The sequence below is a fragment of the Eucalyptus grandis genome, chromosome 2 (genome assembly GCF_016545825.1).
Source record: "Eucalyptus grandis isolate ANBG69807.140 chromosome 2, ASM1654582v1, whole genome shotgun sequence".
Lineage (NCBI taxonomy): Eukaryota > Viridiplantae > Streptophyta > Magnoliopsida > Myrtales > Myrtaceae > Eucalyptus > Eucalyptus grandis.
Genome location: NC_052613.1, coordinates 53,863,390 through 53,881,005, shown reverse-complemented (window position 1 = coordinate 53,881,005; position 17,616 = coordinate 53,863,390). Strand labels below are relative to the sequence as shown.

Genomic DNA, 17,616 nt, shown 5'->3' with positions numbered 1-17,616 from the left:
CTCATCGTTTACAGATAATTCAAAATTAACAAATCAACAATAGTTATAAAACAAACGAAAAGGACCCATCATTGCAAAAGTGTAGTAGTACACGTTTAAATGGACATATGAAATGAATGTTCATATTTCGTGGATAGTTATGACTAAAAACATAATTAGTGGCAACCCTAATGATTAAATGCATAATTAGAGTTTTTTTTTTGTTAGTGCATAATTAGAGTTAGCCTTATCATTTTACCTAGTTATGGTATTGATAACTAAGACTTTATGTTGTTAATTTTCATCGTAGATAAATGGATACGCGTTTGGACTCATTAAAGGACAAATAAAGCAAAGCCAATCAACTATACATTGCAATGGAGAAAAAATCGATTGACATTTTTTGTATCCAATAGAGAAAATCAATACACTAAAAATATTCTCAATCATCTATTAGCATTGCGATGATTTTTTTAAATATTTTTTCAGTAGTTTTTTGCTTAACTAATATTATACTTCAAAGCATAGTTTTACAGTAGCGATAAGTTCAAAATATAGTATGTTTCATGCTTTAAGATATATCTTATTAAATCTAGTGTAACTTCTAAACAATACCTCATCAAGGGCATTTTCGTCTTATTTTTCTATTTTTTTCTTTTTCTTTTTCTTTTTTTCTTCTTCTTCTCTCTTCCTTTCGCCGGCCATGGCGAAGGGAAGCCGGCGTCCGGCGAGGACTGCCCTCGCCAGCATCGGGCAAGGGGTGCCCTGGCCTGACCCAACCGAGGGCCGCCCTAGCCAGCCCAAGCAAGGGCAATCCTCGCCAGACGTCGGCTTCACTCCGCCAGCTCCGCCACAACCGGCGAAGGGAAGAGAGAAGAAGAAGAAAAAAAGAAAAATTAAAAATTAAAAAGTAAAAAGACCAAAAATGTGTCACACAAATAGAAGTTTAAGGTTTTTTGTGTTATGAAAAAAAGTTTGAGGTAAATGTGTCACGGTTAGCAAATTTCGGGGTTTTTTATGTCATAAAAAATAATTTTTAGATAAATTTATCACTCTGAGCAAAGTGTGGGGTTTTTGGTGGTTTTTTTTCCCTTTAATTTAATATCAATTTTTCTCATGGTAATTTTGAAGAATGGGGCCACGAAAATTTCATCATTGACATGGATGTTTATATAACATATTAGATATAGTAACGTAACTAATAGAATAACGCAATTAAGAATCACGATACAACGAATTAAATTGTACAAAGTTGGGAAAATAATTAACTTTAAGCAACAACAAATGCAAAATACGCAAACAGCCTACTGTTGGCAATGATTTCACAAGGAAAAGAAAGAAAATGTGAATATTGTTATTTTGAAAGTAAATCGAGGAATTCTAAATATGTCTATCGAATTTTTTAAAATAAATTGACGAAAGAAGTATATTGAATTTTTGAAAAAAAAAAATACAAGTTGAATATTGTCTATCTTTGCAAGATATCCAATATTTGTTTTTGTGATACATTGTCATGAATAATACAAAAGACATCAAGTGGTTACCAAAAAGATTGGTGAAAAGCTCCACAAAAAATTGAAACGTCAATATATGGGAATGGGAGATAATCGTGAAGAAATCACCTCTAGTTATGTATAAATAGAGAAGATCGAATGGAAAAGAGAGAAAAAAAACATTTGATTTTTAAGGGGGATGCTACAAAAATAATCTGAATAATGAATAAAAGCTATTAAGAAAAAAGAATTCGCACTCTTACTTTATATATTCATATTTCTTGCTAACTCATAATCTTTTATGTGCTCGAATTATAGTATGGTTCCATATTATGATTCAAGAACTATTGCAATTTTATGTCTAACGGAAGATATACCTATGTGATGAGATTCTAATCTACTTATAATTAATTACACGTAAAAACTTTGAAGGAGAATTTGATCGATGCGAATATTTATTTTGTCGTGATTTTTGCATATTATTTCTCTTGCAAAGCATGTCAACATTATGGTCTTATTATACCCGCGCAATGCGCACGTACCTTGCTAGCACACCATCAAAATTCTCCAACCGTAGTAAAAACCCTCCATGGCGAATTTTCATTATTGATAGCCGAGGGAATTTGCTATGTTAGGCCAATATTGCAGAACAGAATGCTGTAGAATGGTCAAACTTTCTGTTTGAGCTATTGCTCCAGCATGACTTTTTACCCACAAAAAATCGAGTGTCTGTTAACCTTCAGTTATATTGAAGGTGTCCCCTAACGAAATTCTATCTATGGACAAAGATAACAGGACCGTTGCAGGCCAAACCAGGGAGAGAAAGGTGGCAAAGAGAGAAATTGACGGTGGTTCAGTGGTTGTTCAATGGTTTGACAATCCCAGAAAACTTACACAGCTTTCCTTGTATAAAAAGCTCATCGATGAATCCCCATGGTGATAGAAGAAAACCCGTCTTCTTCCATGCAAAATAGAATAGTCTGGATAAATAAAATTAAGAGTAGTGATCTTAAAACAACCTAGAGAGATGGGTGGAGTGATGTTACTGCTGTTGTTATGCCTCTCGGCCGGGGCAATGATGGTCCGGGCCGAAGACCCGTACTTGTTCTTCACATGGAACGTCACATACGGCACCATCTCTCCTCTGGGCATCCCCCAGCAAGGCATTCTCATCAACGGCCAATTCCCCGGGCCGAATATCAACTCCACCACCAACAACAATATCGTCATCAATGTTTTCAACAATCTAGACGAGCCATTCCTCCTCACCTGGTAAATCTTATAAAACGCAAAAAATGCATTCCTTCATATGCTAAGCAAATTCGTCATCCTTTGCTTGTTTTCAGGAACGGCATCCAACAAAGGAAGAATTCGTGGCAAGATGGCACGCTAGGGACCAGCTGCCCAATTCCTCCAGGACAGAATTATACATACCACTTCCAAGTTAAGGATCAGATTGGGAGCTATATCTATTACCCGATCACCGCCATGCACAGGGCAGCTGGTGGATTCGGTGGCCTCCGCGTGAACAGCCGTTTGCTTATTCCCGTCCCCTATGCTGACCCTGAGGATGATTACACCGTCCTTATTGGAGACTGGTACTCCAAGAGCCACACCACTCTCCATAAGTTCCTCGACAGTGGCAGAGCCCTCGGCAGACCTGATGGAGTGCTCATCAATGGCAAATCCAGCAAGAGCAAGGGCAAGGAAGAGCCTCTCTTCACCATGAAGCCAGGGAAGACATACAAATACAGGATTTGCAACGTCGGTCTCAAGAACTCCCTCAACTTCAGGATTCAAGGCCACCCAATGAAGCTTGTTGAGATGGAGGGGTCCCACACGATCCAGAACTCCTACGACTCCCTCGATGTGCATGTTGGGCAATGCTTTGCCGTTCTTGTCACAGCTGATAAAGAGCCAAAGGACTACTACATGGTAGCCTCAACTCGATACACCAAGACCGTGCTCACCACCACAGCTGTTATCAGCTACACTAATGGCAAAGGTCCTGCTTCGCCTGTCCTTCCTGAGGCTCCCGTGGGCTGGGCTTGGACCCTCAATCAGTTCCGCTCCTTCCGCTGGAATCTCACGGCCAGTGCAGCCAGGCCTAACCCTCAGGGTTCCTACCACTATGGACAGATAAACATTACTCGCACCATCAAGCTTGTAAACTCAGCCAGCAGGGAGGGAGGCAAGCTTCGTTATGCCATAAACGGAATCTCACACGCAAACCCTGCAACCCCACTAAAGCTTGCAGAATATTATGGAGTTGCAGACAAAATCTTCAAGTATGACACCATGTCTGATGATGCACCAGCAACAGCTTCAGACAAGATAACTGTGGAACCAAACGTGGCCAACATCACTTACCGCACTTTCGTGGAGGTCATTTTCGAAAACCACGAGAAGAGCATCCAATCATGGCATCTTGATGGATATTCCTTCTTTGCAGTTGCGTAAGTACCTGCCGCCATGTCTTTTTGTTTATGGGCATAATCGTAACTGTGCTATTAAGCGAGTAATAATGTCGGCAATCTTTTTGGAACCATGTAACAGTGTTGAGCCAGGAAGGTGGACTCCAGAAAAGAGAAAGAGCTACAATCTCCTTGACGCCGTGAGCAGGCACACGGTCCAGGTCTTCCCTAAATCATGGGCGGCCATCATGTTGACATTTGATAATGCCGGGATGTGGAACTTGAGGTCGGAGTTGGCAGAGCGACGCTACCTGGGCCAAGAACTTTACATTAGTGTTCTTTCCCCCGAGCGATCTCTCCGAGATGAGTACAATATCCCCGACGATGCCCTTCTCTGCGGTATTGTCAAGGACCTGGCAAAACCTCCACCTTACACCATCTAAACTTCCAGCAGCACAGCTCACATGGCCAGAGATGCGGGTGATCAAGAGGAGTGATGGAAGAAGCACTTACAAGAAGCCAGCTGTGAAGAAACTTCTTTGCCATATCGACATGTAATCATTTATGTCGAGAACTCAAGCGTAAACCTAAAAGAAGAACCACCTGTGTCATTGCAAATACAAAGAGATAAAGGGACATGCACATGTTTATTATGGAGAAACTGATTCTCGACTTGAAATATATGATATAGATAGAAAATTCAACAGCACCTTATTACGAAATCAATCTCGCTACTAAAGGTTCCAGGAAGTAGTCAATTACCCTTCCATGCAGTTTTCAGCCAACGACCAGAAAATACTGGTTGTCGTATTATTTTGATCACATAGTTCCTTGCTATCCTTCTGCTTGTCTAAACCGCTGTGACAAGTGGATAATGCATTCACCTTTCTCCCCCAGCACGATAATGAGACAGTTGGCTTCATGATTTAGGTATTGAGTCTTTCTTCAAGTATAAACATTAGCATCTTCTTTCAACAGATTCTGTTTTGCACAGTCATCTATCTGCAGACTACTCACAACAATTCCTTATTGTAGACAACATACTGGAAAAAATGATTAACCCTTGACTGCTTAACCAAATAATCCATCAACTTGGATTGTTGCAAAATTCAGTGAAGTGCTACCCGTGAAAACACATATTTCTGAGAAGTGAGAACTTTGCTTATAAATATCTCAAAGTGCCCCAACTGCAGTGTATTTATAGTTTAAAATTAAATGGTGCGAGTGAATATGAAAGAAATTTAAGTAGAAGAACCAGAAATATCAGAATTCTTCCATATATAAAATTTCATAGATCAACTTATGAAGAGGACTGTAATCAAATTATAGATGGCGCGCACCTGTTCTTGGCAATAAGTAGGGGCATTTTTGGGAAAGAATTGAGGGCCTTGTTATTGCATTTCATTAAGTGCTTCATAGATTGAAGTGATGCAGATTGCAGACCATCCATAGTCATCCTAGGCCAAAAAAAAGATTTTATTCTCAGGCAGATAAGTCTCTTCCGTTCATGGAAGCTCATGACAACCTTTCCTCATCGACCCTTGATTTCACTTTACAATCTGTAACATGGATATACTTGCTCCTGTTGAACCTTCTGCACCACAGAAAATAGGACCCAAAAAGAAAAGCCTCGAGATGAACATCATTCTCCACTAAGCCATCGTCTCCTATCGTCATTGTTCCGCAGCTTTTGCACATTCCATCAGTATATTGGCTTTTAGGTTTTAGCTTCCTAATTGAGCCACCATTCATATTGATCTACTTGTATAAGTGGCTAACTCGGACATCTTGGCTGTTGGATGAGTTCGCATATTCTCACATGATTGATGGACTACCAGAAACTGCTACAGATATTTGTGCAAGGAACAAGCCTTTTTGCGTTTTCAGGAACAGAGCAAGACTCACATAGCAACACAGTTTAAATGAGCAATGTAAATACAATGGAAAACTTACTCTTCCATAATAACTCCCGGAAGCAAGCTTCTTGAGCTATATTAGAAAATAAATCTGCTCCTTATTACAATGCATTATAAAGTTCTAATGCCTAGAGCTTGGCATATTACCACTCCCAAACTGCTCAGAGCAGGTGCTAGATATAGTGGCTGACTCATGCCACCAGACACCAAATCTGCATATCCTATCAACAGATCTGCATATCCTATCGACAGATATCCTTTCTTGAACAAGCAAGTATGTACACTTACTTGCAGCTGCATTATTATGTGGTTCTGTTTAACTTTCACCATTGTCCAGTCAGCTCTGCCTGAAGCAAGCAATTCTCCCGCAATATCAAATACCAATCTATTTTTAAAGAGGAAAATTAAAAGAGCAAAAAGTTTCTGGTTCTGCCAACATGTATGCACTAAATAATCACGAACTTGAAGGTGATCAATGCAACAGACGATGCACGCCTCGCCTCAACCATAACTGGTAAGCAGTCATGTAAAAGGAATCGTAACCTCTTGGTGTTGCGTGCCACGTGAAGTGTTTTCTTACTTGGCACAGATTATGGTACATGCTGAGGTAAATTTCTGTCGGTATAGCCAATAGTCTTTCCTTCAAGGACGATATCTCCCCATGATTGATAATGACGGAGAACTTGCTCCAGTCCAAGATGTTAGAAAATGGAAGGTCATAATAGTTTGAAAGAATAATGGGTACGCAACCATAATATATAGCATCACAGACCCTCGCCGTGTTCACCTCATAACCCTTCACATGGAGGCAATATCTGCTTCCCTTGAAACCTTCTTCATAAGGAAAAGGACTTTTAGAAAAAATATCCATGGAAGTATCGTTTTGGTACGTATCTATCAACTCTTGGCGAATGTGAGAGTTTTGGATGCGCCCAGAAAAGAAAACAAGTCGGTGCCTACAAAAGGACCCAGAAGATACATCAGTATTGAAGCCCACAGCATCATGATAAATCGATGAATGGAAGAAAAAATGAGCATTCTCTAATCAATCATAGATAGATTTGACCTGTTCTTAGGTTATGGGTGGGTATAGGAAGGGAATAGCCAAAAATCTTATCCTCTCTAAGAAATCGATGAAGTTGATGGTTGGGGTACTGAGTTGACTTATTCACTTCAACAAACCAACTCATGTAATCGATGAAGTTGATGGCTGGGGTACTGAGTTGACTTATCCACTTCAACAAACTAACTCATGTAATTGACCAGAAATTTCACGCACTTCTTTCTCATGAAGCAACTGGGCGACTAAACAAGATGACTTCCCGGGGCACAAAAACAAATGTGAAATGATTGTCTCCTACAATCCTCAGGAGAAATTCTCACATAGTATCCCATCAACCCAACTAAAGAAGCCTAGCATCTGAAATCCGAGAATCGGCACACAAACATCGATGGTTCATCAAAACTTTCACGAACTAGACTACACAGGCCTTTGCAGCAACAAAAATGCACGCGCCCTCAATCATACCTTTCACTCGGAGGTCTCAGAACCTGCTCATCTCTCCTCGGCCAGACCTGCGGAAGCGCCACGTCCTTATGCGCCACATAAGACCTCTGGAAATAGCTCGACGAGCAAGTGACCTGAACCGCATTGTTGAGCAAATCCCGGTGCTTGGATGCGGCGTCCCGGCCGACCGAGTGGCAGTGCGCGTAGAAGTGATCGGCGCCCCCCGACGCATTCCAGAACCCGAACTCCCGGCCGATTCTCGCGACATACCCTGCGACGAAGTCCGCTATCGTCCCCTCGTGACGCACCCGGGGGTCGTTCCGCATGTTGTTGATGGAAAAGGGCATGAAAAAGAAGTGAGCTTGCCGGGGATCACGGTGACGAGGGAGCTCCGAAGCAGAGAGATCTTGAACATGTGCTCGCTGAAGTAGTTGCCGAGCTTGGGGTTAAAAGGGTCGACGTGGGGCAAGAAAATGTTGGCAAACGGAGAAGAAGAAGCCGCCGAAGAGGAGGAGTTGTAAGCGTCTGGGTAAACGTAAATCTTGAAGGAGCGCATCATTTCTTGAAAATCAGCAGCGAAAGAGACCCGGTCGTGGTAGGGACCGAAATTTCTCTCCTTTTCCGGCGGAGGAGACGAAGCGCCCGTATTGGGAGCAGGAGAGGTCAGGTTCGCGAAGGGAGAGTGAGGCTGCGAGCCCGGCGACGAGCTCCGAGCTCTCGGAGACTGGGCGGCGACCGCGACGGACGGTGAACCGCCGGGGTGGAGAGACGGGCGGGCGTGCTGGGAGGCGGAGAAGGAGAAGGAGAGGTAGTGGAGGAATGCGAGGGTGGAGGCGATCGGCAAGATGAGGAGCTTGCGGTCGAGAGGGGAGTGGTGGTGTTTGGGTCTCTTCGCCGGCGCGAACATGGCGAGGTAGCCGCCGGCGAACTCTGCAAGTGAAGAACCGACGGGGGTAGCAGTGACCGTCGGAGTAGAAGGAAGGAGGGATTTTTATGAATCGGACAAAGCTATCTAAATTCTGGGATTTGCCGCTTCCTCTTCTTCTTCTCCGCTTGTCTTTTTTACTCGATAACTGCCGGCCCAACTGAACATTCTGCTATTTTAGGTTTGATTAAATAAATAGTTACCTTTTTTTCTCTTTCATTGTTCTTTTCCCTCCAATTGACAAATTAGAAATGAGGAAAATAAGAAGTGAGAAAAAAAAAAAAATTTGACTGCTTGTGACCTGGATAATGATGGATGATTTTGATGTAAAGATTGATTTTGAAGTGCAAAAAAAAAAATTGTTAATATTACGAAAAATCCCGAATAAACATCAAAATATTTATGATAAATTTATCTATTATTAATTTTCGTCAAATTAAATTAATATCACAAAAAATCATAAAATTTATATATTTATAACAAACGAATGTCAACTGTATGTCATCTTCGACCAAAAAAAAATATCGCGTGTCATCTAACTCACAATTTAATAGTAAAATTTAATGGGAATTAGCGAATAGTATATTTATCATAAATATATGAATTTGAAAATTTTTATTATCAAAAAATTAATTTATAATAAATTTATTATAAATATATTATTTTCGGAGTTTTCAAGATATTGACCGTAGAGACGTCGAATGATTCCTCCGCGAAAAGAGTTTTTTTTTGGGGGGTGGTGTGAAATACACGTAAAAAGTGAATAAAATTGAATATGCAGAGATTGGATTTGGTTGGTCCGAACGGTACGGGGGCCTTTCTGTCCTGCTCTTCGGTTTCTCCGAGCTTTTCAAACCGACAACTTCGCCATTAACGTCAATTAACTTAAACATCTCGTCACCCTCTCTCTCGGAAAATCCAAACCCCAACCAGACACACCAGACAAATAAGCACCGTCTCCTGGAAGCAACCGGCGATCGTCCCGAACGAGCCCTCGACACGCCGTCGCTCGAGACGGAGATTACGCGGCTGATGGCGAGTTCCAGCTGGCTTCAGCTCCATCCGCACCGGAGCCTCGCCGCCCTCGGCGCCGGAAGGAGCGAGCGGAGGCCGCCGGTTCCTCCCCGAGGCCGTTGCGACGTCGCTGCTCGTTCCCTCCGGGGCCGCCGCTCGATCGCCGTGAAGCGGCCGCAGCCGCAGCGGAGCAGAGTCCGTTGCAGCTACGACGACGGTAATCGGGGACCGCCGCCGCCACCGCCGCAGCAGCCGCCGCAGCCGCCGCCGTCTCAGTCCACGGGGATTCGACTTTACAGCGAGATTGAGAGGTGATAGTTTCTGCTCTCTGTCGAATCTGTTCGATTGTGTACCCTATTTTCTATAGGTATTGACGTGTTTAGTCTTCCGGATTTGCCTGCTTATAGGATCGTCGGCAATTCAATTTGAGCAAAATTTCGATTAGAATTTTTTGCGATTACTGTGGATAGATTCCGATTGCTTTGATCATATTAAATTAAATGGAACGAGTCTCGGGTCAGCTTATCATAATCAAAATCAGAGGTGCGACCGATTCCTCGAAACATGGTTGCTTTCGCATTTGCACTCCATGTCAGCATACGATGATAACCTACTGTTCAGTCTCTTATGAAGTTTCTTCTATACCCACCTCACAACTTCGCACGAGTCAAAAAGATTCACATGCGTGCCTCTCACTTATTTGGAGCTCGTTGACTTAAACTTGTTATCACAAAAGGCACAAAAAGAGTACTTGTTCCAACACCTATACAGTTATTGATGACCCTTTGATCAAGATGTACTAATTGGAGCTGATGTATTAGTCTAATGCGAGTGCTGATTCTGTCATCTTATAAAAGTGTGGGATTTAGCTTTCCATGCATAACCCCTTTCCTCGTTACAATTCCACAATCAGAAAGCCAAGTCACTCTTTTTGTGTTTTGCAGAGTGCTTACTGAGACAGTACGCCAGTCTCAAAATGCTTGGGGTATTACAGGGGACTGGAGCCAAATTGAGGTGCTTTCTTGCTCTCTTTTCACCAGACATCAGATAAATGCACTTTGAGTTGGATGTTTCGGTTGCTCACTTGTTGTCCTGTTAGGTTTGATGATATAATTCTGGGAAATACACTCGTTAAATAGAGGAAGGACATTTCTGTTAGGTTGATGGAGAAGGCACCTCTCTATTACTTGTTTCATTTAGATGGAAAACGAGAGTGTGGGAGTGTTGAAAATTGAGATGAAAGCCATTGGAAAGCATGTCATTTCATATTTGTTGTTTAGACTTTGCCATCATCTTCGTAAATAATTTGAGCAAATTTCTTCACAGGGTTCTTGGGTCCTTAAACCAAGACACTCACAGCCAAATGCAGTTGTACATTTTATCGGTGGAATATTTGTGGGAGCAGCCCCTCAGCTAACCTACCGTCTATTCCTTGAGCGGCTTGCAGAAAAGTGAGTCTTTCCTCCAAAATGAAAGCATTTTTTTGGTATTATAATACTCATTTTTATTATTATTATTATTCTTTGTGAAGACTTATCTGCAATTGTGTATAAACATCCTTTTCTTTTGCTGTAATTTTTTTAATTATCCTTTCATAATATGTTGGGTTGGCCAGCATTTGATAGTGTACTGATATTTGACTGGATTGTGATAGTTTTGAATATTGTTATACCCAAATAATTCTTCTCTATATACCCAATACTTTGCTGATGATTATGATAGATATTGATTCTCAACCGGGACAAGCATCATTGAACTTTTTGTGGTGATATAGGGGTATTTTAGTGATTGCGACACCATATCCCAGTGGGTTTGATCACTTCTTCATTGCAGATGAAGTGCAATTCAAATTTGATCGTTGTCATCGGTATCTACAAGACATAGTGAGTTAATTTGAAGGATAGACCAATTATTCAGGTCTATTTTCTCTTTTTCAAAGACACATGTGGAGGGACTAATTAGCTACTGTATAGGTACATGATCTTCCCACTTTTGGCATCGGACACTCGTTGGGATCCGTCATCCATCTTTTGATTGGTAGGGAAAAGTGCTGTGATTACTACTTGCAACAGAGTAACTGCTTCTACCTAAATTCTAAACTATCCATTTGATCAGGATCAAGATATGCTGTGCAAAGAAATGGAAACATATTAATGGCGTTCAACAACAAGGTACTTGTCCTGCTAGCACTGCAAATTTAATAAAATAAAATAAAAAAATTTATCTCGATTCTCTCCACTAGTCAGGATATTCAAAAAGATTTATTAGTGAAACACTTCACTAAAACTGAAATTGAGTTTCCTCCCATATAACTGGTTGGTTTCTTCTTTATTTTAAGCTTTCATGTGTATCATTTTGTGCATATCTACTTGCACTTACAGGAAGACAATTCCTTGATGTGCTATGAGAATTTATTTGTTTGGCAGGAGGCGAGCTTGGCTATTCCTTTGTTCTCACCTGTTCTGGTTCCAGTGGCCCAAAGCTTGGGTCCATTTTTATCCCAAATTGCATCATCACCGACAGTCAGACTAGGGGTAAATTTCATGAGTTGTTAGCTTCTGTACTATCTGATCTTAGATCAAGTAGGGATTTAGCTTTAGAATAATATTTCTCCTCAAGTCATTTTCCTAGGTGTTAGGATTTCTACTGTGATAAGTGATGTCTTTCATGACATTCATGCAGGCAGAAATGACTATAAAGCAATTAGAGAACCTCAGCCCTCCCATCATGAAGCAAGTACTTCCTTTAGTTGAGCAACTCCCTCCATTGTACATGGACTTGGTCAAGGGGAGGGAGGACTTTTCTCCAAAGCCAGAAGAAACTCGGCGACTTGTACGTGAATGCTTGAAACATGTTTTATTTAGTGGAATGGTTTTCATGTTAATTTCCTTCTTGATTGACTATCTTATGTTTGAATAATATCATATGTGAGCTATCGTTGAATATTCTTTTCTGCTGTATAGTGATAAGTTCTCTCAGCAAGTCTTGTGAAGCGTTTCGGATTTTATTGGGTTATCATAGTCGTGCATTCTCAATTTCATTAATAGAATCTTTTTTTTCCTTTTTTTTTGTTGGGGGGGGAGTTCAATTTCATTAATAGAATCAGATCGTAATGTTGTGTTCTCTTTTAGGAGTTTATGCATGTAGATTTTATATCAGGCCTCTTTGATATTATTGTTAGCAACTTAGCAAGTCTATTTCACATTGTTATTGAACGCTGCTCTATCATGTAATGTAACAGCATTCTCTTTTTCTGAAACAATATGGATCATCTTAGCTTTTTTCATTTTTTCTTTGTTTCGGGCTCAAGGATCACGTTTGTTCTTATTATTAATATTGCCGGACATTCCAGATAAAGTCCTATTACGGAATCTCAAGGAATCTTTTGATCAAATTTAAGGACGATTCCATCGATGAAACGTCAACACTAGCACAGGTCCTCAGTTCAGAATCGGCTATTAGTTCAATGCTGGACATGTCAATTCGTTTGTTGCCAGGAGATCACGGTCTTCCTCTGCAGCAGGTATATCTGCATGGGTATTTGCAAAGATAAACCTTTACTGTTCCAGATATAATTCATAGTTGAAATTTTGGGTCGCCTTCGACCTGTTATTAAAGGCTCATCAGAGCATGTTTTTTCCGCAGGCTCTTCCAGATGTTCCACCTGCAATGGCTGATGCAGTAAACAGGGGAAGTGAGTTCCTCACAAATTTGACAGTCGGAACACCGTGGGAGACAGTTGCCAAAGAGATGGGAAATACTTTAGGTGTTGACCCGAGGTCAAAGATTCTTCGTGCACAAATATCTAAAGACGTAGATGTGCTTGTAGATGTCGTTACATCATGGATAGCTTCAAACACAGGTCCCAAACTTTTGAGGCCTTAATTATGGAAGGGTTCAGGACTCTTTCTGATGGGAAGGTCGTGTCAAGAATCTATAAGGGGATAGCAGATTTTTGGTGCTTGTTGAATTTTACAGAAACTGTTGTAAATGTATTGGATAGGGTGTCCCTCCTTTTACCATCCTGGGGTCCTATGTTCTGTATAGGAATAATTTTCTGGGTGTCTGAAGAAATATGTGGAAACGTGTAGACAAATGACATTTGAAGCTCCATCTTTCACTGCGGGGGGAAATATGTATTGTTGATGCTATTTGATGAAAGATATGTGTAGATTTATGTGAACTATCTGGTGCAGATTCTGATGATATTTAACTGTGCTCCCCCTTGATTTATCAAGCATAAATCTCACATTCTAAGGATTGCCGCCCGCACGTGCCAGTGGAAAATCTAGGATTGCCTTGCAGGTATAGTTTTCCCGGCGTTTCAAAGAATTGCTTAGTCGAGTGTAGCCTGTGGAAATTATCAATATATAGTTGTCTGAACTGCACAATAAACTTATCCAGAAGCTGTCTTCCATCGATTAGGTTGAGCAGCATAGAGTATTCCCTAAAGCCTAAAGAAAAATGGCGACCATGATTCTGAAGTTTGTACCGAGCAATGGCAATCACAGAGACTCCTGGCATGGACAAGGGAAATAGGACAGCAACTCCGTAACCCCAAATGCTCAAGCCTAGATGAATGGCTGTGACAGCACAAGTGTGTCCACTGGCCTCAGAATTCCGACCACTGTCGTTTATTTAACAATAAGGGCCCGGCTCGATTGTAAAGAGAACTAATCCATCCAGTTGAAAGCTCAAAACAAGGCTGAGTAAATAATTTCTGAGGACTCAGATATCTCCGAGGCAGTACAGCCAAGCTTCAGGAATGTTGGCATTTTCGTATCCTATTGAGCCATCACACGTTGACGACAGAGAAAAAGGAGGTCCAGCATCACAAGTAATGAAGATCATAAACTAATTCTAAGTCGCAAAACTCTATGTGCTAAATCCATGAGAAATTTTTATTCAAGTTGTAAATCTAAGCCTTGATATTCACAATCCTATTCTGTCTGTGAATATGAGGGATGACCACATCTCATCTACTTTGTATGTACACATATTGGTAAAGTCTGACAAACTAAAGCCAATTTTTGAATGAAACAAACAAAGTTGATGCCCTCAAAGAGCACGGCGTCTACTCTTCATGATAAAGATACAGGCCTAAGCCAAACCGAGCACATGCTCTACAGAAAGCTATTTCCTCTGCTGCAGCCACTGGGTCTGCAAGTTCACCATGGCTGCATGAAACCGTCCCACTTGACTCTCGATATGCCTGCATAAACATGCATGGTTTGCAGGTTAGGGATAACACTGCAGGATTATCATACGATAAGCATGCAGTTATCTGAACAAAAAAAAAAAAAAAAAAAGATTATCATGAATATTACACATGGGATCTTCAAGTGAAAAGATAACCTTTTTTCTGTCCAAAGTTTCCAATAATAAACAAGACAAACCATTAATTACTGCGCATTGATTGGAGATGATTGGAAACCATAGTGGTCATAAGAGTTCACAAGTACTACAAGAAAATACAAAAAGTAACCACACAAATTACTACTCTCTCCTCCCCGCCCAACAATAACCCCCAACTCCACCCCAAAAAAGAAAAACAACCATTATCATCAGCACCAGTTTTATATCTTGTGTATAGTTTTCTCCCTTGCGCAGTTTTCCATATTCAAGTAATGTTTTCGGCCCTTGATATTTCCAAGCCTTTTACACTGGTAAACTGATGCCCCAATTGCTGATGAGAAACTCAATAGGAACCTTTGAAACTCAATGTGGGAATTAAAGGAATAGCCGAAAAGCAACTTTTCCCACAGCTTCACCAAACAATATCACATTCGTGAAGACCCAGATAAACTAGCATACATCATATTGTAGTCTACCATTAGTATCCACTTGCATGATTAATAACATCTGTCACCTCATCCATAATGCTGATGCAAAGATAAAATGCATTTAATTTCCTCGGATAACTGATACTAGATATCCAGTAACACAAGGGCAATGAAATCTGATCAGGAAAGAAAAAAATTTGTACCAGAAAAGAGAGACTCAGAGAGATTGAAGCGAGGAACATTCAAACAGCCAGCTCTTGCAAGAGCTTTTCATTTCCATTACACATGCCAAGGGCAACCTTGCAAGAAGGCTACGATGGTTTCACAGGACAGTTTGTCATGGAAGATTCTAATCCTAGACTACCTCTAACAATAATATTCCTCTATAATGTCAAAGATACCCAATAGTTTATTTTTTATGAAAGAAGGATCATGAAGGATGAAATAAGAGCCTCACCTCTCCATCAGATCCCCTTATGGTAACACGATACACCACAGTCACACTCCCGCTGTCAGAATATATAACATCACGTATTTCTCCGCACCACCCTGCATAATCGCTGTTAGCATCTCCATACCATACAGAACATCAAAGAGTTCAACGGCAAAAGACTTACATATGAGCTACTGATATGACATGACATGTGCTTAAATGAGCCCCCAAAGTTTCCAGTAAAACTTTGGGAGTCATTCTAAAAGTTAATCACAGAAAGAGCAAGGGAGGTTGTACTTTTGCACACAATTCACAAATAAATACATGCCAATGTGAAGGAGGAGGAAAACGCGAGATGGGTCAGGTCAAAGAAATGGATGATGGGACAGCTAACACCAAAATGAATGTTATTCGAGAACTCCTCAAAATAAAGATTAGATCAGTCACAATCTTAATTGGGAGAGAGCAGTCAACAGGAGAGAGCACTGGCAGGAGCACCAGTATAATATCAAGATGCAAGTCCTGCTAGGAAATTTCACAATGCAGCCGAATCAAACATAAGCAGCTAGTTTTGACACCACCAAAAAACAGGAAATCGATACTTATACAAGCATCGAGTAACATAACATCAGAGCGGATAAATGGTTGTCATCAAGAAACAACAACAAATTCAGAAAGACGTCATATGGGAATATCTAGGCACAAGACACCAATTATCGAAGCATAGCTAGGATGAGACACTTAGCAAGGAGGAATTGCAGAGGTTGGGAATCACTGCAGTCCAAACAACCACATTCTCAAGGAGGGAAACGAGCACAAAATATTAGCAGGATACAGGCCATGGACATTTCAGGAGACAATACAATGATAACCCGCACCGCCACAAAACTGAATTACGCCAAAAATAAAAAATAAAAAATTTGCATCTCACTAGATAGACAACGTCGACAAAGACGCGATGCATCAAACATAGCTTCAAAAAAAAAAAAATGAGAGGAGGAAAGCCACAAACCAGGGGCATAGAAGCTCATCATCCGATTGGCGTGGTACCTAAGAACAACAGACATCAAACCAGCACCATCAGATCAGATCAACCACAGACATCATTTCCAAAACCGGGAAAAGAAAAATCGAACCGACGAACCGACCAGGGAATGGAGTTGGGGGAGGAGGCGTGGTCGTGCGGGGGGCGGGGCCGGACGACGTCGTCGGGGATCCTCTTGTTGAGGTCGCGGAGTATCTCCACGAGGGGCCGCGTAACGAACGAGGAGTAGGAGGAGGAGAAGGACCGGTCCAGCGGCACCACGTAGTTGGAATTCGGCACCGATCCTTTCTTCATGTTGCTGCTGCTGCTGCTGCTGGCGGCGTCGCCCCCGGCGCTCGCGCGCGCCAGGCGGACGAGACGCGGCGGCGGGGATCTCCTCAGGACGACGGCGGCGGCGGGGGCGAAGGGGCGGGGTCGGAGGGCGGGGGAGAGGACAGGGCGGTCGGTGCGGGGCGAGGAGGAAGGTTTTGAGAGGAGGAAGGGGACGCAATTATTGCTCTGCAACGCCATTTCGGGGAAGAATCGGGCGGCGCCTTGAGCGGGAGAGGGAGAGGGTTTGAGATGAGTGGGGCTGGCTGCTACCCTTTCCTTCCTCTTCTGCTTCTCTCGGATTCTTGAGGTCTGACCTGGTCGAAACTGAGTTCGGGGAACCGAGTCGGTGAAAACGCCGAGCCAGAGAGACCTGTCGGGGTGCTAATACTATTAGCCGTTTTAATCTGGGGATGGAGAATCGCTGCGTTATGTCTTAACGTCATCCCGCTCGCCCCGGCCGCCTCGTGTCTGAATTTCGCCTCGGAATTTTCTGCATGCCACGGGGCTCGTCTCTGTTTCTGTCCCTTTTTTTTTTTACAAGTCTTTCCGAGTCAAAGGCGCAATTATTGAACATTTTTTTTAAAGAGCTAATATTCCTTTTTTCGGTTGGCCATTCGACGGGGACATAAAAGTGGCAATCAACTGCTCTCCATGTTCTCCCCATTCGTCCCCAATTAGCATGGATGAACTGAGTTCTAAATGGCCAGATTGGGATCGAAACGGGCTTCTTATATCCAAGCGACGATCAAAAACGATCGGCTAGTAAAGCGGTCGAGTTATATCTTTGGTTACACG

At 41.9% G+C, this 17,616-nt stretch overlaps 4 protein-coding genes across 4 annotated transcripts; 2 read left to right on the top strand and 2 right to left on the bottom strand.

Moving 5' to 3' along the window:
• Positions 1–2,127: 2,127 nt before the first annotated feature.
• On the bottom strand, positions 2,128–8,355 carry LOC104433750 (probable glycosyltransferase At3g07620). The gene is given in 3 exon segments (XM_039304646.1): positions 2,128–6,758; positions 7,331–7,685; positions 7,688–8,355. Coding segments are annotated over 3 exon segments (1,368 nt in total). The 5' UTR covers positions 8,217–8,355; the 3' UTR covers positions 2,128–6,274.
• Positions 2,500–4,329, top strand: LOC104433749 (L-ascorbate oxidase homolog). Its single transcript, XM_010046608.3, has 3 exons — positions 2,500–2,744; positions 2,819–3,928; positions 4,029–4,329. The coding sequence occupies exons 1-3, from the start codon at positions 2,500–2,502 to the stop codon at positions 4,327–4,329; spliced, it is 1,656 nt and encodes a 551-aa protein (XP_010044910.1).
• A 698-nt stretch (positions 8,356–9,053) lies between the features above and the next one.
• LOC104433748 lies at positions 9,054–13,454 on the top strand. The gene is made up of 10 exons (XM_010046607.3): positions 9,054–9,559; positions 10,193–10,262; positions 10,575–10,699; positions 11,023–11,131; positions 11,222–11,285; positions 11,364–11,419; positions 11,675–11,782; positions 11,931–12,080; positions 12,601–12,771; positions 12,894–13,454. The coding sequence occupies exons 1-10, from the start codon at positions 9,267–9,269 to the stop codon at positions 13,131–13,133; spliced, it is 1,386 nt and encodes a 461-aa protein (XP_010044909.2). The 5' UTR covers positions 9,054–9,266; the 3' UTR covers positions 13,134–13,454.
• A 659-nt stretch (positions 13,455–14,113) lies between these two features.
• On the bottom strand, positions 14,114–17,226 carry LOC108957812 (DNA repair RAD52-like protein 2, chloroplastic). Its single transcript, XM_018869160.2, has 4 exons — positions 16,613–17,226; positions 16,477–16,514; positions 15,489–15,580; positions 14,114–14,460 (listed from the first exon to the last, which is right to left on the bottom strand). The coding sequence occupies exons 1-4, from the start codon at positions 17,017–17,019 to the stop codon at positions 14,323–14,325; spliced, it is 675 nt and encodes a 224-aa protein (XP_018724705.2). The 5' UTR covers positions 17,020–17,226; the 3' UTR covers positions 14,114–14,322.
• Positions 17,227–17,616: the final 390 nt, after the last annotated feature.